Source organism: Megascapheus bottae, chromosome 26 (assembly GCF_031878675.1).
Source record: "Megascapheus bottae isolate mThoBot1 chromosome 26, mThoBot2.hap1, whole genome shotgun sequence".
Taxonomy (NCBI): domain Eukaryota; kingdom Metazoa; phylum Chordata; class Mammalia; order Rodentia; family Geomyidae; genus Megascapheus; species Megascapheus bottae.
The window spans coordinates 7,169,624-7,192,575 of record NC_143534.1 but is presented as its reverse complement, the minus strand read 5'-3'; the positions used below and the strand labels follow the sequence as shown (position 1 = coordinate 7,192,575).

The window sequence follows — 22,952 nt, the reverse complement described above, 5'->3', positions numbered from 1 at the left end:
GTCCTGCGACAGCTACTGTCTTCCCTAAACACAGGGAGAATCAGGAAACAAAATAAGAGGGAACAGACCCCAGCAAAAGTCAGACCTTCTCTCAACCAGTCAAGAGAAGGGTGGAGGGGTGGCTCAGTAATAGAGTACCTGAGTTCAAACCCCAGCTACAGATTCAGAAAATATTTTGAAGATACATCTGATAAGTGATTGCTGTAAAATCCTTAAAACGCAGCAAAAAGAGAATAAATGATCCAATTTTAAAAGCAAGTAAAAGACCCACAGCTGGCAAATACCACATGAAAAAGGTTCAAAATCAAATGGTACTAGGATATCGCATGATACAACAAGAAAATACTGCTACCCATCTTTTAAAAGCCCAAATCCCAACACTGTTAGAATGTTATGTAGCAACTCCCAGTGGGGATAATGCAGAAACAGCACAAAGCTAGTTGATAATTTGCTGATCTCTTATAAAGCCAAACATACGCTTCCCGTACAGTCTAACAGCCTTGCTCCCCCCAGATTAATTAAAAACGTATCTGGCAAGAAAAAAAATTCCTGCACAGTAGATTACAGCTACTGTATTCAAAAAGCAACAAAAATATCTTTTAGTAATAGAATGGATAAACTCCAGAGCATCCATTGTTTACAGTTCTTTAGATCAAACTTAGGATGTTATGCCTGCTTCTCAAAACATTGTATGCTTTGAGCTACAACCTGAACCCATTTTTAATTTTGTCTTTGAGGTGGTCCTGGTAGCTTTGCCCAAACTGGCCTTGCTCCCACTGATTTTCTCTCCACTTCCTGAGTAGGGGGCATTACAGGTGAGAACCACCACACTCAGCTCAAAGGATTATTCACCCTTACTAAGAAATGAATAAGAATCAGTAAAAGAAAATGCCTTAATTTAAAAATTGACAAAAATCCTGGGGGCCAAGGGTAGAGGGCGGGGGATGGGGGGAACACTTTACCAAAGATCCACCAATAGTAAATGGTTATATGAAAAGAAGCCGAGCACCATATCATTTGGGAATTGTAAAGCAAGAGCACTGAAAAGGTGTTGTGAAAGGTACTATAATGGTATATTTGTCAAAACCCACAGAAGTGCTCTACAAAGAATAGCTCTGGATGCTTCATAAAGTACTGAATTTAGGTTTTGCTATCATGTTAGCATAATAACAGAAAAAATATAGTTCAGGATCATATTTTTTTGCTTTAACAAAATTTTATTGAACTGAACATGAATGAATACACTGCTTTATTTCATTTAGAGATACTTTCAGGAAGATGTTGTCTAAAAGAGATAGATGTGAAGCGTTTTTCCAATGAAGTAAATCACTGAGTTGATTCCAAATTTATAGAATTGGGGGTGTTATATATAATTAGTCACATTATCTCTTGCTTGATTAATACACACTGACATCTGAAAATACAACAAAAGGCTAAGCTTCTTTGCAAAATGTTTATTTTCTTCAGAGACAGTTAACAGGCATTCCAAGCAACCATGATACCTGGCTTGGCTTTCATTATTCAAGCTGACAAATGGCTGCAAAAATATCAAGGGGAAAAATACGTGTATATAGACAATTTTCAAAATGAAAAACGTTCAAGGCCGTTTTAGGAAGCTGTAGAGCTGAGGCACAAAGTAATCCTTGTAATGTCCATCAATGAAACCTTTGCCGCTATTGTGCACAAACCAGCAGGGAACGTCTGTTCCAAAGACGATGTCGGTTCTGTAGTCTTTCTGTAAACCTCTGGGAGAGAGGACGTGTGGTTAGCCTGCAGACACTGAGTGCCTAGCAGACAGAGCCAGACACCAGATACCCACTTCCGCTTGCAGATTGTGGCCCCTCTTAATACTGTCCCTATCCATCTCCTGCCTTTCTCTGTTCCCCGAGTCAGGAGAGATGTTAAAAGTCTGAAGCTTTGTGGGGAAAGGCAGAAAATAAGCAGTTGTCCTTTAAAAACAATTTAAAAAAAAAAAAAACAACTTTATGTTGGTCCTGGGGCTTAAACTCAAGAGTCTCGGTGCTGGGTGCTGTCTCTGACATTTTTTCCATTCAAGGCTAGCAGTCTACCACTTGAGCCATATCTCTCCTGGTTTTTTCCTAGTTGGAGATAGTCTCCCAGACATTCTGCCCAGGCTGGCTTCAAACCATGATGCAGATCTCATCCTCCTGAGCAACTAGGATTACAGGCATGAGTCAAATGCTCACAGTGTGTGTTAGCTCCTAGCTAGTAGTGTGTCCTTAGATAATTCAGATAACCTCATAGTTGACCCATATGGATAGGTCCAGCAAGGACAAGTGGGAAGAAAGTAGGAATATAACTCATGTAGACAAACCTTGTATGGTACTTTAGAGATGACCCTGAGACTCTCTTGCCTATGCCTTCTGAATACTACTTCTGAGTGGATCCATGTCTCCAAGAGTTTGAGAAGGCACACTACCTATCTTGAATGAGCCTTATGAGTTTATAATTACACAGCTCACCTTCAGCTCTGATGCATACCAGGAAGTGCTTACAGAGGTGAGATGGAGGGCTAGCACTTACCGTATTCATTATAATAGATGTTCTTTACCTCACTTAGAACTTAGGATGCTGGCCTCCTGTTCTTCCCATTCATTTGGTAGCTCTTAATAATCCACTGTTGTCTCTGTAGTTCCACTGTGATATTAACTCACTAAGAATCCAGTGTCTTAGTTTGCAAACCCACTGTTTTCCTGGCACAAGTCCAGTCTTTTAGAGACTTGTTTTGCTACTAGTACTGGCACCCAGGGCCTACCTGGTGACAGTCAGCTTCTGGCCTTTCACTTCCATGCTTGCCTCTGGCTTCTTGGGGTCCTTTCCTGGTCTCTCATTAAAAATATGTATCTTTGGCTCATGCATGAACTGACCTAGAGAAACAAATTCCAAACACTTAGTAGCAAGTAACCCGAGGTCAAATGAAAAAAAAAACAACAAAAAAGGGGGGGACCCATTCTGAGATTCTGGGTAGAAATTAAAGGTAAGAAGAGCATTAGTACAAAGGGCTGGGCTTTAGTTGAGGTCTAGAAGGGCAGATGGTCCCAGCCATTATATTCCTGTACTCACTGCGCTGCTATGTCTCTGCTGGCTGCTCTGCTTTCCACCTTCCCACTTCCTAACCACCACGTCACCCAAGTCTCCGGAGACCCAGAATGGCCCCACACCTGACCAGAGGGTGGAGGTACTTTACCCAGTAATCCATGGACATTGGACGAGAACTTGTTTGTGGGAGGGATATAGATCCCCAGAAAATCTACATTGACTGGATGCTTTTTCCAAACTCGGTGCAGCAGAATGGAAAAGGACATGTCATTTCCCAGGGTGAGAGTCACCACTTTTTCTTTCTTCACGGAGACGAGCACCCTAGTGCTAAAGAAAGTCAATGTGAAACTGAATGATTCCAGCACAGACTTCTCCCTTCCGGGATCATGACAGCTCTGTCACTGCACAATGCTGTTGGTTTCCTGGAGCCTCACTATGCTATTGCTATGGAATATTATCTCAGTTCCCAGCTCTAAATTCCTGCTAATTTGCATGCTTGTAACGAAATACCAATCAGCAGATCCTACCTAGGATAACACAACCATCCTGTTTAGAGCGCACTCTTCAACAAGGTGTTGGCTAATGGATTTCAGTACATGAATTTGGTCAGTGATCTAACACACATACATGTACTGAGTGCTTCCTGTATGCCATGCACTAGGCTAGCTAGCTCTGAGACACAATGGTGACCCCAACCAAAGGTCTTTGACCTTATGTTTCTTTGTGTTTAAAATGATGAGGTGGAGTTCCATGTGAGGTTGTTGTATGGATTTATTTCTGCAGCCCTGGGTCCAGGACCAGCAGAATAGTACTTACCTCTGATGAGCAATGCGGGCTGTGTCTGCCCAAGACAAATGAGATGTTCGAGAACCATGTTTCAGGGTGATGTTCTCTGTGCTGACTTCTATTTTCAGATCCTCATTTCGGAAATAAAATCCCAGTTTTCCAAAATAGGTGCTTAGTTTTCCGTTCTCAGGTTTCTTGGCACCAATAAGCTGACCATTGACTAAAATTCCTGTGAAGGAAAAAAATATATATATTTTTCTTTTTTGGGCTCCAACCATTTACTTGCAAGTAGGGAAACCATGGCTCAAATTTATAAGACTGGATAATTTGACAACAATTTTAGTTATTTTACATCAGGATTTAATTTTTACTTTATAAATCTCATTTTATAACTAATCTATTTCATTACTAAGTAATTATATTCTGATCAAACCAGCTAGTTCACGCTCAGAGTGCATATTTTAAACTATAGTAGTTCAAAACATAATAAGAATATAGTTATAATTTATTGTTTCTCTAATTACCCAAGTTTGAAAAAATATAAGATTTCTATGAAGGTGAAGAATCCCAGTTGTGATAAATTGTGAAGCATGACAAATATCCAACCATCTAATTCAAATATAATTCACTTCTACTTTACCTGATTCTGGATCAGAGACAAGGTTGAAGATTTTCCCAGGTTCAGAGTCAATATTGAAACAGATGTTCTTCTGGCTTTTTGGCAGATAAATGATGAAATGCGGATCATTTTCAACTGGGAAATGCATAAATAAGATGAAACAATAATGATGAGAAAGAAGGTGGTCTGTTACTGTTGCTTTTGAGACAGGATGGCCAAGCATCAGCTGTAAAAAATGTCCCATGCTGGTGCAGGATGAAGGCTGTACATGGGGTATTTAGGAAATAGCTCAGTACCCTCTTGCTCAGTTTCATTATGATTATTCATCTACTCGGGTACACACACACACACACACACACACACACACACACGTACATATATGTGGGCGGACATTGGAAGTGCATCTGGTAAGTCCAAGACTAGAGTTCTCCTTAAACATAATGATGTTTTATATAATGTTCTCCTAAGTGTTACAGCAGATGTCCTTGCAAACATTAATTCCACTCATTCTCACTATCCTAAAACAAAGTCACAAAGTAAGATTGGAGAACAGCAGAGCTATCGAAAGCCTCTTTTCAATATGAAGGAAGCAAAGTGCAGAAACACTGGGAAACTTGCTCAAGTTCGTGCAGACAGCATGAAATTCAAAAGGAATGTTCTTTCTGCCAGTGCCCCCTTGGTCTTGTTCCCTTGAGTGTGCCACCATTTCTGTTCCAGATATTTCATGCCACACAGCCAGAAATGGAAGATGAGAACTGAATTCCCCCCTCCAAATTCATTCATGTTGTTTACTGTCAGTGTGATGGTATTTGCATCCGGGGTCTTTGGGAACTCATTTACTTTAGATAATGTCATGAGTCCAGGCCCTGGCGATGGGATTCATGGTCTAATCAGAGACCCAGTAAGCTCTTTCTCCCTCTTTCCCTGAGCACGCACCAAGTGGAGGTCACTGGAACACCCAGAGAAATGGGGGCTGCCTACAAATCCAGGAAAGATACCTCAGATGCAAACCTCCTTCCTGGCATCTTGACCTGGAACTTCCAGCTACCCAAATGGAGATACATGAATGTCTGCTATTTACATGCCCTAGCCTGGGGCATTTTTTATGACCATTCCAGCAAGCTCACATATATAGCTATCTTCCAGTGGAAGGCAACGGGTGCCTGTTAAAGCCACCCTGTTTCCCAGGACCTGGATTTTATTCACTCATACATTCCTAAATGGGCCATGGAGATCACTGATGGCTGGGCAGGAGGGAAAGGCCGAATGAAGGAAGCTCTTTTACCTCTTATCACGTGAGTAGGGGGTGTTGACTCCAGTGGCCGGGCTCCTATAGCAGGCAGGGCCATCACTGGCGTTGGGGAGGGTTGAGCCCAAGATGGGATGGATGCTGAAGCAACTTTGCTGCCAAAATAGAGGGCACCTGTGTGGGAAGAGCTTGCCAGCCGTTAGTTTTCTAGTGCCTGACTAGCAAACACCAGGCTCTGGAGTTCAAACCTGGGTATGGAAATATATTTGAATGAATGAATGAATGAATGAATGAATGAAGTGAGAGTTCATGACTTTTCAACATTCCTTTGGGCGACACCTGGCCAAATAATAATAATAATAATAATAATAATAATAATAATAATAATAATAATAATAAACTGCGCAAAGAACGGAAGTACTAAAGCATCCTCCAAGTAGGTTGAAAGGACAAAGTGGAGGCAGGCAGTAGTGTGGGATGAGAGAGGGATGGATCAGGTGCCATTTCAATGGAGGGAAGATGGAGACTGTGTATACCTGTCACCCGAATAATCACTGGAAGCCTAATGTTGCTAGCGCTTGTCTCAAGCACAAACTCAGGAGGAAACTGAGACCCAGTTCTTAAATAAATAAACATGGAAGCACAGAGCTGGAGGCATGGCTGAGCTGAAGGGCACCAGCCTAACGGGAGAGAAGCCCTGGGTTCAAACGCAGAATTGCTGAGAGAAGAGGAAAGGGAAGCAGCGAGCAAGCTGCGGGTGCAAGGCTCCTCCAGGCGCAGGCCCACCTGAGCAGCAGGAGTGATCCTGCGGGGGAGCGTCGGCCAGCATGCGCTCGTCCCCTGCGTCGTTCTCAATCACCATGGAAGTGAGGGGCGTCACAATGTGATGTTCTAGAGACATCTGCAGGATGGCTTTGGTAATCTTCCTTTTGGCTGCAGCTGTGGGAGCCAGGCTTCTGCAGCCAAGAAAGAAGACATTAGATGGAACATCAGTACTCTAATCTTGGACTTATCGGGTGTACTTCTACAGTCCACCCACTGTGTGTGTGTGTGTGTGTGTGTGTGTGTGTGTGTGTGTGTGTGTGTACCAGAGCAGATGTAGATTCATAATGAAACTGAGCAGAAGGTACCAAGCAATTTCCTAAATACCCCGGCCTTCATCCTGCACAAGCATGCACATTTGTTACAGCTGAGGCTTTGGCATCGACACACAAGTCAGTAGCTTACGTCAGGTTTCCTCCAGGAGTTGCACATTTTATGGGATTGGACAAATACAGGTTACCATGTATGCCCCATTGTAGTATCTCAGAATTTCACTACCCTAAAAGCATTATGTTACACCTATTATTCACCCACTTTCCTGAGCCAGGAAGCCACAGATCCTGTCTGTGGGCTTTAAGAAAATCAATATTTAATTCCTGAAGTAGTTTGCGCTATGCTTTTAAACACTTCCAGTATCCCTCTGTCCAAGAGCAGAGGTATCCCTGCTCACCTCAAAGCCACAGCTTACAGCCCTGCATATACCTTATAATCTTCTTGACATCAGGGATTTTCTCCATGAGCCCAAGTACACAATGATATTTCATTTTCTTCCAACTCAGCTCAGAGGGCCTTGCTCCATCTCCCCAAGACTCCGATTTCTTAAGTGGAATAGAGCTTGATAATGGTGATTTCTATCAGACATTCCCATGTAATTTGAAGGCAAGTGAACAAGAAACTATACACTAGTCTAGTGATGTAGTTCTTATGTTAGATTTGAGATGCACCTTGCTTGGAAGTGAGGCTCAGGAATAAATGTAAAGGAACCTCCAGTATGCACCATAGTGAGTGAAAGAAGTTAGATTGCATAAATACGTGAAAATGAGTACAGGCAAAACGATCTGATGGTGACAGACATCAGAAGAGTGGTTTCCACTAGAAAACAAGGAAAGTGAACAAAAGACCCCTAATTCAATGTTTGAATTGAAGTATGGCTATATGGGTGATACACCTAACACAACAATCCAATGAACTGTGCACTTCAAATTCATGTGCCCCACAAACAATGTATCTAGGTTAAATGAGTCAACCCAGCTTTACCTGAAGTGCTGGGGACCAGTGAACATTACAAACCCTACATTAATCATTGCTTCTCTGAGTTCCAAACTCTTTATGTCCAATGGCAAATATGCAAGATGAGCATTCACTTTTCCTTCCTTACCTCTCTGCCAGCAGCTGATTGATTGTGAGATAGGCCCACAATTTCTTGGTGAAGTTGGGATCTGCATGTTTGTCTTTTGACAGAAAATCCTCCAACTCATCCATCTGGGCCAGGGTTTCCAGGACTAAGTCAGTGCTAGCCTGGAGGATGGAAGGTTCCATTGAAGAACATCAAGGTAAATTATAGTTCATCAGTTCACATTTCGGGCACCTGTTGTGAGTAACTCAGAACCCCGTCCTTTGCGGGGGTGGGGGGAGACAAAGAACATGGAAGAAGCTTTTCTGGGGAATTAAGACACAGCTCTGAGGCTGGGCTGGGAAGTGGATGAAAAAGAGTTTACAGAGGAGTTAGGAAGATGGCAGAGATGTGTTCATGCCTTCTCTCTCATGGATTCCACTCTATATACATAGGACTCTGGGAATACAGAAGTTTGACTTGTTAACATACAGGATCTTGGGTACCAGTTAGTGTTTTCAGAAGAAGCAGAAAAGCAGAAGTACCGAAGTAGCTGTTATGATGCTCTGAAGTTGCTCCAACTTATTTGGCTCAAATTTTCCTGTCACTACAATCTCAGAACCTCCAAAGTAGTTGTGGAAACTGTTCTGGGTCACATCCGTAACCGATGGGTAGGGATAATTGAACTGAACATTCCGGAGCAGGGGAGTGGAGACCTGATTGTAGAATTTCTGCAATTCATTTTAAAAAAGGGAGAGGGTGAACATACAGAGAAGTTAATTATTTTCAGACCACGTTGTAGCTATAAGCATTTTTCTCTGATCCTTCGCGTGCTTGGTAAATAGCTCTTCATTATCGTGGGTTTCTGAGACAAGGAAAAAATACTCGTGACTCCTAAAGGAAAAACTCAGAGACAATAGAGTTGTTAAGAAATGATTTACGAATTAAGAGCCAAGTTGTTTTCCCCTTTCTGTTATGGTCAGCTGAAAATCTCATGGATTCTCATAAGGATAAGTCAACTGGGCTGTAGTTCCCTGAGTCAGAACCACGGGTCCTCAAGTTGATCTAGGGTCCCTAGCATTGAGCTCATTTTCTTGTTCACTTCGACCAAAAAATGATTTGAATCTTTTGTGATTAAGAAAACTGAGAGGCCACAGGTGGGTCTATTTTATATGATGTTTTAAAAAAGGATATTCATGGAACACCAGTGGGTCATGCCTGTAGCCCTAGCTACTCAGGAGGCTGCGATCTGAGGATCATGGTTAGAAGCCAGTCCAGGCAGGAAAGTTTGTAAGATTCTAAACTCCAACTAACTACCAAAAATCCCCAAGAAGTAGATCTGTGGCTTGCATAGTAGAGTATTAGCCTTCAGTGGAAAAAGCCAAGGGACAGCACATGAACCTCCAGATCAAGCCCCACTACTGGTATGCACACACACTCACACATGCACACACAATACCCAGTGCACTGCAAAGGGTGAGCAAGCAGCCATGATAGCAGGAAGAACAACGGTTTTGTGGGAATGGACAGGGAAGGTTCAGGGCTAGGGAAGTCTGTGCCTCTGTCTGCTTTACTACGCCTCCAATCTATGGGCAGTGCAGAAATACAAGGGTACAGGAAAATGTGTGGGAAAGGAATTGAACATGTCCTTGAATATGGCCGAAATACTAACAAATTTGAATTAAACTTGGCTCTCTCCTTTAGTATTTGAGCAGCTCAGTTATTTACTAAGAAAATACCAGGAAAAAAAATACTACCTTGAGCTGGGAGGATGTATCCTGGTTTCCATAAATCCTTTGGGCAATTCCACGATTGTCATTGGACAGTCGCTTCAAAAAATCATAGTCAACATCAAATCCTATCCCCAAACTGAATAAGGAGACATTGTCTTGTATGTTCTGCTTTACATTTCTTTGAATTTTGGACAGTTTTAGTTCACCTGAAGTTGGGGATGACAAAGAAAAGAAATAAGGAACTATCATTATCAAGTTTTTAGAAAATCCAGAAAAGGTAATATAGAAAAAAAAAAACCTGATCAAAATTAAAAGTACATTTGCCTTTTGATCCAATAACTCAGCTTCTAAGAATTCTAACTTCTAAAAATTTTTATAAATGCACTCATGACACAGTGAAGTATGGGCAATGGCAGACATATTGCAATGTTATTTGGGAATGGCATCATATTAAAACAATTTAACCAACCATAGGAAAGAAAGGTGAAATTGTAGTACATTTAAGCAGTGTAATACCACATGATTATGTATTTATACTGAATGATTATGAAGATTCCTCCTCCTTCTTCGTCTTGGTCTTCATCTTTTTTCAGATGGGCACTGTCTGTGAGATCCTTTTGGTTTAAGACTAGCACTTTATCACTCGAGTCACAGCGCCACTTCTAGCTTTGTCTGTGATTAATCGGTGATAAGAGTCTCACGGACTTTCCTGCCTGGACTGGTCTTGAACTTCAGTCCTCAAATCTCAGCCTCCTGAGTAACTAAGATTACAGGTATAAGCCACTGATGCCCAGCTATAATTTGCTTTTTCTAGTATTTCCTTTCATATGACTATTAAAAAGTAGAATTTTGAATGTTATCTAATCTGAGGGAGAAAGCATTGAGTCTATAACAAATATATATTAACTATTCATCTCACTATTAATAAAATGGTTGCTGTGGTCCTTCTCAAACTCTGATTACATTGTTAGTTATTAGTTTCCTGGGTTGTTCTGTTTAGTTGTGACAGGCACAGGTTAGACACAACCCTTACCATAATGACAACACTCAGTACAACACAATCCACTCCACTAGTACTTGTATTTATCAGCATAAAGGCACAAATATGCTACACAAAGTTAAAAATATAAGACCAAAGGTGGGAGATTTTGAACCCAACTAGGACGTGAATAAAAAACTGGCTTATGAAAAAGAACAATGTTTTACTTAAAGGTTGTGTCACAGCAGACATGTCTGTAGTGGCAACTAGAAGAAATAAGGAAAACAAGAGAATATGATATTCTGGCCTTAGGAAACTTGGAACAAGTATTTGTCATTCTTAACTTCTGAACCCCATTTTTCCATATACCTACAGTTGAGGAAAGCAATGTTTTTCACTACTGTGCATTAGCAGTCCTCACTTCTCATGATTAGATTTCAAACTCATTTGCTCCGTGTTGTGGAGGGAAAACTGAGACGCTGGAACGCATCACTGGACGTATCTAAGGACTCACTTCCGGAGGTGAGCATCTCCGGTCAGGAGACTTTCCTTAGGAAGGAGTGGCCTAGAATATTTTACCATTGCAAGCAAACGGCATTAGAATCTCCATGTAAGCAAGCTATGTCCTTTTGCAGAAGCAATAGTGAAAATCTTTGTGATGAGAACGTTCCGAGTGATACTTGCCCACGGTAGGATCTCCGTCAGAAACTAAAATGATCAGAGAAACTGAGTTCGGATCCAGCAATCCCAAATTGTTGGCTTCATTCAAAATGAAGATTGCCCTTAGGAGTGCTTCATTGATATTTGTGCCTGGAAAAGTAATAAAGTGTAGCATTGCACAGGCTTTCCTTTCACATGCATAATTACATGTTAGATTCAGGTGCATCTGTCAGGTCATTATGGATGCACAATTTAACAATGTTGAACTCATTGGCTTACTTTCCAAGTGACGCAAGTTTTGCTCTGGCTGGTCAATATCCCTTTGTACAGTAAAATAATTTAAGCATCCATTGGCAAAAACTAAGCTTTTCAAAGCATCAGTTTGGCAAAACACCAAATTTAAAAGTACAGTTACATTTTAGGTTGGAATGGTAGACTGAACTTTCTCCATAAACAGTGTTCAGTACTCTACCATAAATATATTATTTAGAGAGGATCATTGCAGATTCACAAAGCCCAGAGTTGTAGAGGATAATGATTCTTTTTGGTGGTACCAGGAATTGAACTCAGCCTCATACTGGCTAGGCAAACACTGCCTTGCCTCCAACCTCTTTTAACTTCAGTTCTTTTTTTTTTTTTTAATATGGTCTCATATTTTTTGCCAGGGCCCAGCATAGGACTTTGATCCTGTTGTTTAGGCTCCCCTGTGGCTAAAATTACAAATATAGGTCATAGTGTTCATATCCAATAATGATTTTTTTTTTGTCAGTTGTGGGGCTTGAACTCTGGGACTGGGTGCTATCCTTGAGCTCTTCAGCTCAAGATTACATCCTACCCTTTGAGCCACAGCGCCACTTCCAGTTTTCTGGGGGTTAATTAGAGGTAAGACTCTCAAGAACTTTAGTGCCAGGGCTGGCTTTGAACCGTGATCCTCAGATCTCAGCCTCCTGACCCGCTAGGAGTACAGGTGTGAGCTACCGCTCCTGGCTCCAAAAATGATCTTTAAGTGAACCCAAGCTTGAACCTCATGAAAGTTTCCCTCTGGGGTTTTGGTCAAACTTGCTTACCTCCTGCAGGATTGATTTTTTCAATATATCGCTTGGCATCTGCAATTTGTGTTTTAGTAGCTGAAACTAAGTCATTTCTCCAGGTTCGAACATTGTGGTTGAAATCAACCACAGAGAACTGATCTTCAGCTCTTAGATCATCAAGTATTGTCTTCATCGCTTCCACAGTCTATTACAAAGGAGAACAAATATAGTATCATGCCATAAACTCTAATTCTATGCACAATCTAGGGAAAACATGATTTACCCTCATTATTCCTCCTGTATTGACTCAATATGAACTTCAAGAACACCTCTTTCATCCACTTTAGTCAACGCAAATTTATCCCTACTCTAAGATGAACACATAAATGGACTTGGAGATACTTACATTTTTTAAGTGTCTGACTTTGTTCTGTGCTATCAGTTTGATGAATCCTAGTTTAAATGAAGGATCGCAAATGTCAGGTACCAGAAAATTCAAACATGTTTCTCAAATCCATCTACTCATTCTCTTAAATTATATCTATCTATCTATCTATCCATCCATCCATCTGTTTGTTTAGAGATGAGGCCTCCCTATATAGCTCAGGTTGTCCTGGAATGCGTGATACAGCCTAAACTAGCCTCATGGTTCTCTTCCCTCAGCTTCCCAAGCACCAGGAATACAGGTTACAAACCACCACCACTGCTGGCCTTAAACTACTCTTTCTTGTCTTTGTCTGGACACTGATCACTTTTCTCTTCATCTATTTTAGTGGAGGACCTCAACTCCTACTCCTCTGAAAAACTCAAGGAATCAGAAGTAAATTTCCATACGTTCCTCCTACGGTAAAGGCCAATCAGCCATACTTACTTTTCCCTGCTGCCTGAATCGTATAGAGCATCTAGAAATATTTCTACTGATTGCAGTCATCTTCTGTCAACAAGATTTCGTTCCCTGGCATCAAATGAAGCCATGTTTCTGGTAACTGACCTTTACCCCTTAAATCTTCCTCTTGTATTAGTTCATTTCCATAGGCATGAAACATGCTATTTCTCATCTTTTTAAGAACTTCATTTGCATTTCTGCATTTGTTAGCTTCCCTTTCAACCAATCCTTGAAAGAATTGCTAACTGCAATTCTTAAATCTTCTCTTCCTTTCATTCTCAACGGTCCACTGCAACCATCCTTGTCAGAGTCATCAATGACCTTGAAATAGCCAAGTCCAGAGGACTGCTCATCGCTTTCATCCCATTCTCAGCATTTGGCCCATGGCTTACTATTGTCCCGTACAATATCTCCATGTGTCTTTATTAGCTCTTTCATCACCTTTCCATTACCCTCATTGACCTTCCCTTCTTGCTATTGGAATGCTCTATGATTCAATCAAATGTCTTCAGCATCAAATCTGTTGTAATCTCATTAGTGTTCTCATTCAGTCTCAATGTGAGAGACTTTGTGATAAATCTGTATGCTGCTGACTCATCCTGGTTTATCTCCATAGCTCCCTTTTGAACATCAACAGAGTACAGACAATATTCTCTTTAACCAGTCCACTTGGATATTTAACAGCATCTCAAGTTCAATTCTGTACATTCAAATAAATTCACATATTCCCCACAGTATCTGATTCTGTCCCTGGCTCTTCTAATCACTGGTGACAAACTCTGTCCTTCCAGATGTGCAAACTGAAATTATAGGTTCCTCTTTATACTCTCTGTCCTCCTAACTCACAGCCAATCTAGCAGAAAATACTCTACCTTCAAAACAGATTACAAAATTCAGCCCTACCATAGTCATACCTGCAGTCTTGGTCCAGGCTATCATGCTTTGGTTATATTGGACTTTGAACCAGGGGCACAGTCTTGTTAGGCAAGCACTCTACTACTTGAGCCACATCCGCAACCCCATCCTGTTTTTGCTTTAGTTTTGCTTCATGTAGGGCTGAGTTCTTGGCTGGGCTGGCCTTATACCTTGGATCTCTCATCTACAGCCGTCCACACAGGATCCTAGGCTCATACAACCACAGCTGACTTACTGATTAAGATGGAGTCTCATCCTAGCTACTCAGAAGGCTGAGATCTCAAGACTGAGGTTCAAGCCAGTGGAGGCAAGAAAGTCAGTGAGACTCTTATGTCCAGTTAACTACCAAAGAAAAGCTGGAAGTGGGACTGTGACTCAAAGTGGTAGCCTTGAGCAAAAAGAGCTCAGGGACCGTGCCCAGGCCCTGAGTTCAAGCCCCATAACCAGCAGCAGCAACAACAACAATAAAAGATGGAATCTCTCTAACTTTTCACCAAAGTATCTGGAGTTACACTGCTGAGAGCCCCAGTCTCTTTGCAACATAGCAGCTACACATTGCACAGCACGCGTCACCCATGTTATTCCTCATCTGTCATGTCGTTCCTTCATTCAGATCCTCCTACAGCTCTCTATCTGGCTCTCAAGAAAAGCCCAAGTTCTGAATGTGACGCAGGAGGCTTTACATGATTCGCCTGCCCCTTCTCTCTCAGTTCCCATTCCTGCAGCTCTCCTCCACTGCCTGACTTCCGGTTATTCGCTGTTAATTGTTCCTCTAACTCAGGCCCAGTGCACGGGCTATCCTTGCCGCCTTCCAGATAGCTGCATGCTTGCTCCTTGCCTTCCAAGGCTTTCTTGAAGGAGTCGCTACTAAACCATCTAGTTACTTCACAAACTCATTTAAGATAGTTGATTCTCAATCTCTCCCCCCATCACACACACACACACACACACACACACACACACACGCACACACACACACACACCTCTGATATTATTACATTGTTAAGAAAGATTCAAAGGGCTGTGTGAGGCAACACATGCCTGTAAGCTCAGCTACTCCGGAGGGAGAGATCATGCATGGTTCAAGGATAGCCCGGGCAAACTTAGCTCAAGACACTATCTAAAAAAACAAACTAAAAAATCGGAAGGACTAGAGACAAGTAGTAGAGTGCTTACCTAGCAAGTTGAAAGCCCTGAGAGTAATCCCTGTTACTATAAGATGGGGGTGGGGAGTGATACAGAGGGGATCAAAAGAAGGCATGGGCCCCACCTACCTCTGCAAGCCAGGTCACTTACTTGTTTCATCTTGATTCCCCACATGGAGCCACTAACATCAATGACAAAGAGGATGTTTTTGGGAATTGGGTCCAGGTTCTCGGGAGCAAAGAAGTGGACAAAATATCCATTAAATACCTGGAAAATCAGACCACAATTAATGCGTTAAAGGTAGGAAATAGCTTGGGAACTATGAGAGGAGAGGTGAGTGGTGGGAAAACAAAGGCACAATGAGTATGAAGACAAAGGCAGGGTGGAAGCTGTGTGCGCAATTCAGCTCTCCCTCCTGCTGTTCCTCTCCTCCAGAGGTTTGGGCCTTCTCTCCAGTTTCCCCAGGTCCTCCACTCTATTCGGCCCAGGCACTCTGCTAACCCACTATGAGTCAGGCAGAGTTCTTCACCTTGTGCCACTCACAGCCAGTGGTGATACCGCCCAGGAAAGATTGTTTAGTGGCATCATTAGCAAAGGAAAGGGCTCCAAGAGCCGGAAGGATAAGGCTCTCCCTCAGATGGGGAAGGTAGCCCCAAGGAAATGGCTTCCACATTGAAATCTTGAGGATACACTTAGAGTTAGGCTGACATTGTGGGGATGAGCTAGGATAGGAGTGGCGAGGAAGGTTCCAGACAGTGATGAGCTAACAAGGCACTCTGGGGGTTCTATTGCTGGTCCAGCAAGTTGGGGCCATTGAATTCAAGAAATTAGGTGGTGAGTCAGAACACTTAAGATAATTTGCATTTTTCTTGAAATTAGTGGGAAGCTGTCCAGCTAGATGTCCATATCCATTCATCTTCTAAAAATTGGCTTACCTAATTCTTTCTCCTACTCTATGCAGGGCATTTCAGTCCCCTGTCTGTGGCCTCTAATATTCTTCTCTATCCTTCATCCCTGAAGAAACTCACAGATCGTGTTACAGAGATAGAAAAGAGATCAGCATAACACTCAGTAAAGCCTGATCTAGCTTTTTCTGACATAAAAGATAATGCCTAGTGGCAGACCAGAGGAACCTGTGTTGAGTTTCTTCTGTGAAGCCATGACACTGGCCTTGCAACTAGAAAGCAGGAATCCTCTGGTCTCAGCGTGGTTTCACCTGAGGCTGTTCACACTCACCTCAAGCTCCCCAGCCTTCTCTTCTCTGTTTACGTCGTATATCACCACCAGCTCTCCATCTACTGCTGTCTCAGAGCAGTTGGGGCATTTTCTTTGCTGTGGTATTGTGGGCTTGAAGGAGACGTGTGCCTGGAACGAACAGGGCATCAGTAGCTGGTCTTTGCCTCCAGCCCTTGACAGCTGAGGGCTTGATAGTCTCACCAGCTTCTGCATTGATAAGGAGTGTTTCCTTGTGGACACGGCATCCATCTACTTAGCATCAGCAGCTCCACCCCCCCCCTTATTTTTCAATACTGAAGTTCAGTACTGTACTTGCTAAGTAATTAACAATCACCTTTGAGTTATACTTTTTGTTTCTTTAGTTATTTTTGATATAGGTATTGCATTTAAGCCTGGAATAGCCTGAACTGCAATCCTCCTACTTATACTTCTCATGTAGCTAGATGACCAGAACTTACCACCAAACTCAGATTTTTATTAGTTGAAGGGGTCTTGTCAGTATTTTGTCCAGCCTGGCTTAGAACAACTATCCTCCCATCCTCGGTCTTCCAAGTAGCTAGGCTTATAAACATGATCTACCATGTTTGGAAGAGCCAAGGTTTTTGAGAAGAAAGGCTACCACATTGTGATATTGTTTGGCAGGCATCGGGCCTTTTAGAAAGGAATTCAGAGAATTTCACCCTTCTGCCAGGAAGAGAAGGCTCCCAGCTCTGGAAAGAATTTGTAAAAGGTGCTTAGAAGAATTTGACTTCTCCTTAAGTTGCTGGTGATTGGCCATTAAGGCCAAGCGAATGAAACGGAATATTTCTTGCTCTGTGTCATGAGAAGCCATCATGCAGTCTGTCAGTAGGAAAGTCATTGGGCTAAATGAAATGGAATGATGGGAGTTATTTTATAATTATGTTGAATGAGAGAGTCTAGCCTCAGTGTATGGGCTACTACTCCTTCATAGAGGGAGTGCCTTCAGTCCAATGCCAGGTCACTTTTAATTCGCCAGAGCACAGAGAAGACCAGATGCCAGCAGCTAATGGGCCACTTAGACGGCTGGAAACATGTCGTACCTTTTGGGCTCCTTTAGATATGACTGGAACACCATCGAAATGGCCATCAAAGGTGTCAGGAACATGAAGGAATCTTATTCCCTGAGGTTCAATGATCCACACATTTACCTGGAGGTGAGAAAGAAAATTACTTGAGGCTTTAAAAGTCTTTGAGTCTTTAAGTAGTAAACCTATTGGTAGTTTTGTGATGATTTTATCACTGAGTCCTCCGGCATGATTCTGTATCATTCTGGGAAATTCTTTCAGCTCTCTATCAACCTGGAAGTTCTTTAAATTCCCTGGGTATGACTCTAGTAACTCAGACACTCTACTATGCCATTCTTCAGGACTCATTTCTTCACTGGGAGCCAGACGCTCCCATGTGCTCGCACCTTGAAGCTTGGCATAGCAAGGTTAAAGTTCTGGAAACTTTAGGAGATAGCATCTTCTACTAGCGAGTTAGGTTGTGGGGTTGATCCAGTCTTATGGAATGAGTTAGCTCCCAAGAGGGCAGGTCGTCATGAACCAAGGCCACCCCACAAACTTCCCGCCTTCTAGAATTACAGGGAAGGTCCCTTTCTATGATCCCACTGTATTGTCATGCAGCCAGGGGTCCTGGCCCCCTGGTAATGGTGACCTATCTGTACCCTTCAGCCCTGGGCAAACCTCTCTACCTGTCAAGGATCCAGTCTCAGGGATTTTGGAACGCCTAAAAAAATGGCATAATGTACTCCTCTTCACACTATTCTGGTTTTGTTTATAAGATCATTCATGTTAGAGAAGAAGGAAAAACTATTGTTAAATTATTCTACATTTACTCTATAGTTCTGTCAAAAATAAGTATTTTCTTGGGCCTTTTAATTCTTTCTTTCTGTTATTAAGTGTGTGTGTGTTCTCATTATCAGATGTTTATCCGTCTTCATGGCTGCCTCATCCTGGGTCACAAGGGGTTATACATATTGAGCAAGACAATGTGGGTGACACCAACTGGCACGCCCTGGTGGAAAGTAACCAGAATGACATGGCCGTGTGGGATATCTTGGCCAGTTAGTCCTGGAATGTGGTGCTTGCCTGGAGGAAAAGCATCTTCACTCATTCACATGCTATAAGAAGCCCAGAGAAGAGCTCAATCACATGCACTTTGAGAATAAAATTATGACGATGATGATCAGATATGATCTATCAGATATGTGGATTTTCAAATTACGATGAAGGGACCCTCCTCCTCCTCCTCCTCCTCCTCTTTCTGGGCACTGTCTTTGAGCTTCCTGTGGCTCTACTACTTGAGCCACAGCACCACTTCTAGCTTTTTCTGTATATATGGTACCCAAGAAGTGAACCCAGGGCTTTGTGCATGCTAGGATAGCACTCTACACTAAGCCACACTGGCAGCCCCCTATCTTTTTTGTGTATGTCTTTTCTTTTTTGATACTGAGAATTGAACCCAGGACATTGCACTTGCTAGGCAAGCACTTTGCCACTGAAAGAACTCAATACCTAAGGAATTTTCTTTAGGAGATAGTTAGGGTAATGAAGGAAGACAATTTAACATTCATTTAACCCCTGTTTGCATAAATTTGTCTTACTAATGGGTGTTTTCCAACTATGTCCCTAAGTCCATCTCACTCAGAAGTAAGAAATACAAATATTTATTTCTTTATCCATGGAAAAGTAGAAACTTGAGGTAACTTGACTGTGATCAGTGAGTGTTATGGGCTGAATAATAGCTTCCTGAGAACTACATGGTCAAATCCACAGAGCCTATGACGGAGAACTTAGGAGTTAATGTATGCTAAAGAAATGGATCATCCCATGGTCCCCAAAGCCAATGACGAGTCTTCTTCTAAGGGGAAGGCTGAGGGAGATTTAGGATATTCAGAGCAAACAAAATGACCAGGAAAGAAGAAAGTAAACTTACAAGTCCACGAAACCACCGGTCAAGAAATACCATTAGTTGGCAGGTAAGAAGACACAAGAGAAAAATTCTAATTCAAATAGGAATTAAGATTTCACTGTAATTCATCCTTTTTTATTGCCTGAGCAATTCATATGGACTTTGCTAAAACCTTGAATTTAGAATTTGGACTGGGAGATAATGCATCTCTGTGATAGTAATTTTTTTTTACAACATCCCTGAAACCGTATTACATTAGCTAATATTCTGATAGCCAGCAGGTAGCCATGCTGATGTTAGAATCTACAAAGAATCAATACGATTGACCTCAAACCACATCTTTACAGTCTACTATGTACATAGATTTGGGGGGGGGGCAGAGATAAGAACACCAAACACCACTGAGAGTGGTAAGGAAAAGACCACGTAAATTGAGGCTGGGAACATAAGACAATGGTATTGATGTGTCCTTGTTGCATCATCTATGCTCACCTCCAGGTGTTTGGCCAGCCGTCCGGGTTGCAAGTGAAGCCTGTGCTCGTAGGATCCCAGCTTCCTCCACTTTACCTCCTGGTAGTGGAGTTCAAACTGCGCCTTGGCTCCAGGAAGGATGTTTACCTCAGTTTTGAAATTCTCCATATCAATAGCGGTGCTCCTATGTCCAAGAGCCCCCAACACACGTCATCACACAGGCGACCAAACATGAGCCCTAGATCTAGACAGGGGACAGCTGGTCTACACGCTGGGCGAGCAATCCTGCTTAGTGCTTCACCAAGTAGGTACACCAGAGACGCGTACCCATTCTAGATAAATTCCATCCCATCAGGAGTTTCAGTGGCTTCCTCTCCCTGGTTGAAGCTTTTCTAGAGCTTCTTACAGAGTTAAGGGTTGCAGCATCTCTCAGATGGCAGTTCAACAGGATGAGCACCAGTACCAGCATTGGGCCCTGCCCAAAACTCCAGAGCAAGCCTCATGTAGCAGCACCAAGGATCAAAGCCAAGTTTACACGTTTCCAAAGACAATACTTCTTCCCTACTATGTCCTGAGACTTACTGAGAGACTCTCTTTACAGTCTTGGCAAGTCTTATTATTTCATCAAACAGTACTGTAAAGCCTTGGCTAATAACTATATATATTGAAACCAGTGAGGTTATTGATCTGCAAGGTTTACGGTTTTGAAGAGGAAACAAGGATTCTCTAGCTAGAATGAGTTCAGGATTAGGCTCAACCATGGATGCTTAAGAAATGTCTAAATAGGCGTCTGGCTCCGGCTCTCACAGCCATTGCAGTACATTGAGCTCCATAGAGACAGGGCAGGGGCAAGTGAAATCCAGATGGGCACTGAGCAACTCTGTGCCTTGTGGAGGAAAAACTAAACGTGGGCAAAGGAGATCCTAAGAAGCTGAGAGGCAAAATGTCATCATATGCATTCTTTGTGCAAATTTGCCGGGAGGAGCACAAGAAGAAGCACCTGGATGCGTCAGTCAACTTTTCAGAGTTTTCTAAGTGCGCAGAGAGGTGGAAGACTATGTCTGCTGAAGAGAAAGGGAAATTTGAAGACATGGCCAAGGCGGACAAGGCTCGTTATGAAAGAGAAATGAAAACCTACATCCCTCCTAAAGGGGACACAAAAAAGAAGTTCAAGGATCCCCATGCACCAAGAGGCCTTCGTCGGCCTTCTTGTTCTGTTCTGAATATCGCCCTAAAATCAAAGGGGAGCATCCTGGCCTGTCTATTGGTGATGTTGCAAAAAAACTGGGAGAGACGTGGAACAACACTGCTGCAGAGCACGAGCAGCTGAGGAGAAGAAGGCTGCTGAGCTGAAGGAAAAATACGAAAAGGATATTGCTGCCTACCGAGCTAAAGGAAAGCCTGATGCAGCAAAAAAGGGGGTTGTGAAGGCTGAAAAGAGCAAGAAAAAGAAGGAAGAGGAGGAAGATGAGGAAGATGGAAAGGATGAGGAAGAAGAGGAAGATGAAGAGGAGGAGGAAGAAGAGGAAGAGGATGAGGATGAATAAGTTGGTTCTAGCGCAGTTTTTTTTCTTGTCTATAAAGCATTTAACCCCCCTGTACACAACTCACTCCTTTTAAAGAAAAAAAACTGAAATGTAAGGCTGTGTAACATTTGTTTTTAAACTGTACAGTGTCTTTTTTTGTATAGTTAACGCACTACCGAATGTGTCTTTAGATAGCCCTGCCCTGGTGGTCTTTTCAATAGCCACTAACCTTGCCTGGTACAGTATGGGGGTTGTACATTGGCATGGAAATTTAAAGCAGGTTCTTGTTGGTGCACAGCACAAATTAGTTATATATGGGGATAGTAGTTTTTTCATCTTCAGTTGTTTGACACAGCTTATATGAAATAATTGTTGTTCTGTTAACTGAATACCACTCTGTAATTGCAAAAAAAAGTTGCAGCTGTTTTGTTGACATTCTGAATGCTTCTAAGTAAATACAATTTTTTTTATTAAAAAAAGAAATGACTGAATAATCCAGCAGGATGGGACATAATCAGCCCTCTTGGGGTCAGGGAAATACTGTGAGTGTCAGGATGGGAGAGAAGGGAAGTACGATCTGGGGCTATGTTTGGAGTCTGAGCTGCCACGTTTAGCAAAGTGAGTTGGAAGGTGCATTCTAGATTCTTCTGCTAAACCTCAAGTGTCCAGAAGAGTCTCTGTCCCATGTTTGTGGGATAAAGAAATGAATACATGGTGGGGTGCAAATGACAGGGAAAGGTGGTCAAGCACTCTGTAAAGACAGAAGGGCTGTAAGGGCATAGTTGGAAGTGCTCTCTCTGCTTGGAATTTTTTCTCCCCTTTCTCCACCAGACTGAGTCTCTTGTATCTATTTGGACTTAGCTGACACATCCATCCTGTGGGAGGACTTTCTGAATCTCCTAAGACTTGCATCCCATAGTCTGTATGCCCTGTGTATGTTAGCCCTTGTCCATTATCCACGGTAACCTTCACATCCTTTTCTCTCCATGAGCACTTGTCTCTTTCTGTAGCTGCCATCTCGAATGCAACTGGGTACAGTGTTAACACTGGATGCAAGTCTACTGATTGATTGAATGAATAAATGAAAAGAATCCCCATTATAGGTAAGTCTGGAGGTGTAGAAGAAAAGATGAAGAAGAAACATGGCAGAATTTTGCAGAACATAATGAATGAAAGGAGTAATAAGTCAAAATTTCCTTTATAGCTTTGACTTGAAAATCTGTCTGTCTTTGTTTTTGTTTTTGAGATGGGTTATATGTAACATTATAAAGGGACAAATTCTGCAGTCTTAAGTTTAATGCTTTGGAATGCCCAACCCAATAAAAATAAGACCAGAACATATAAGAATAAAGCATGAAAACAAATTCCAATCTTTCTTCGGCAGCTATGTTGTTTTGTGATAAGATACTAACACACTATTTCTGCAATTTATCTTTGCGTGTTTCAGGAAATAGTCTAGAGTTTATTTACAGAGCATTCTTCTTCCTGTGAAACAATGTAAGTGCAACCTGTGTGAGTTCTCCCAAACCCCATGAGGAAACGGAGGTCCTCCTTGGGGAAATAGAG

At 42.2% G+C, this 22,952-nt stretch overlaps 1 protein-coding gene and 1 pseudogene across 1 annotated transcript in view; one reads left to right on the top strand and one right to left on the bottom strand.

The window, feature by feature from the left end:
- Positions 1-1,439: 1,439 nt before the first annotated feature.
- Itih2 (inter-alpha-trypsin inhibitor heavy chain 2) overlaps positions 1,440-22,952 on the bottom strand; it is a 28,302-nt gene continuing 6,789 nt past the window's right edge. Inside the window, exons 6-21 of the mRNA XM_090318861.1 lie at positions 19,882-20,044; positions 17,517-17,624; positions 16,456-16,584; positions 15,370-15,486; positions 12,309-12,477; positions 11,266-11,391; positions 9,627-9,808; positions 8,415-8,600; positions 7,915-8,054; positions 6,501-6,670; positions 5,751-5,888; positions 4,487-4,600; positions 3,877-4,075; positions 3,209-3,381; positions 2,777-2,888; positions 1,440-1,745 (exon numbers count right to left, since the gene is read on the bottom strand). Coding sequence (XP_090174987.1) covers positions 1,598-1,745; positions 2,777-2,888; positions 3,209-3,381; positions 3,877-4,075; positions 4,487-4,600; positions 5,751-5,888; positions 6,501-6,670; positions 7,915-8,054; positions 8,415-8,600; positions 9,627-9,808; positions 11,266-11,391; positions 12,309-12,477; positions 15,370-15,486; positions 16,456-16,584; positions 17,517-17,624; positions 19,882-20,044 — 2,374 coding nt within the window. The 3' untranslated portion in view covers positions 1,440-1,597. The remainder of the gene's footprint in view (positions 1,746-2,776; positions 2,889-3,208; positions 3,382-3,876; positions 4,076-4,486; positions 4,601-5,750; positions 5,889-6,500; positions 6,671-7,914; positions 8,055-8,414; positions 8,601-9,626; positions 9,809-11,265; positions 11,392-12,308; positions 12,478-15,369; positions 15,487-16,455; positions 16,585-17,516; positions 17,625-19,881; positions 20,045-22,952) is intronic.
- On the top strand, positions 20,909-21,511 carry LOC150045902 (high mobility group protein B1 pseudogene; annotated as a pseudogene).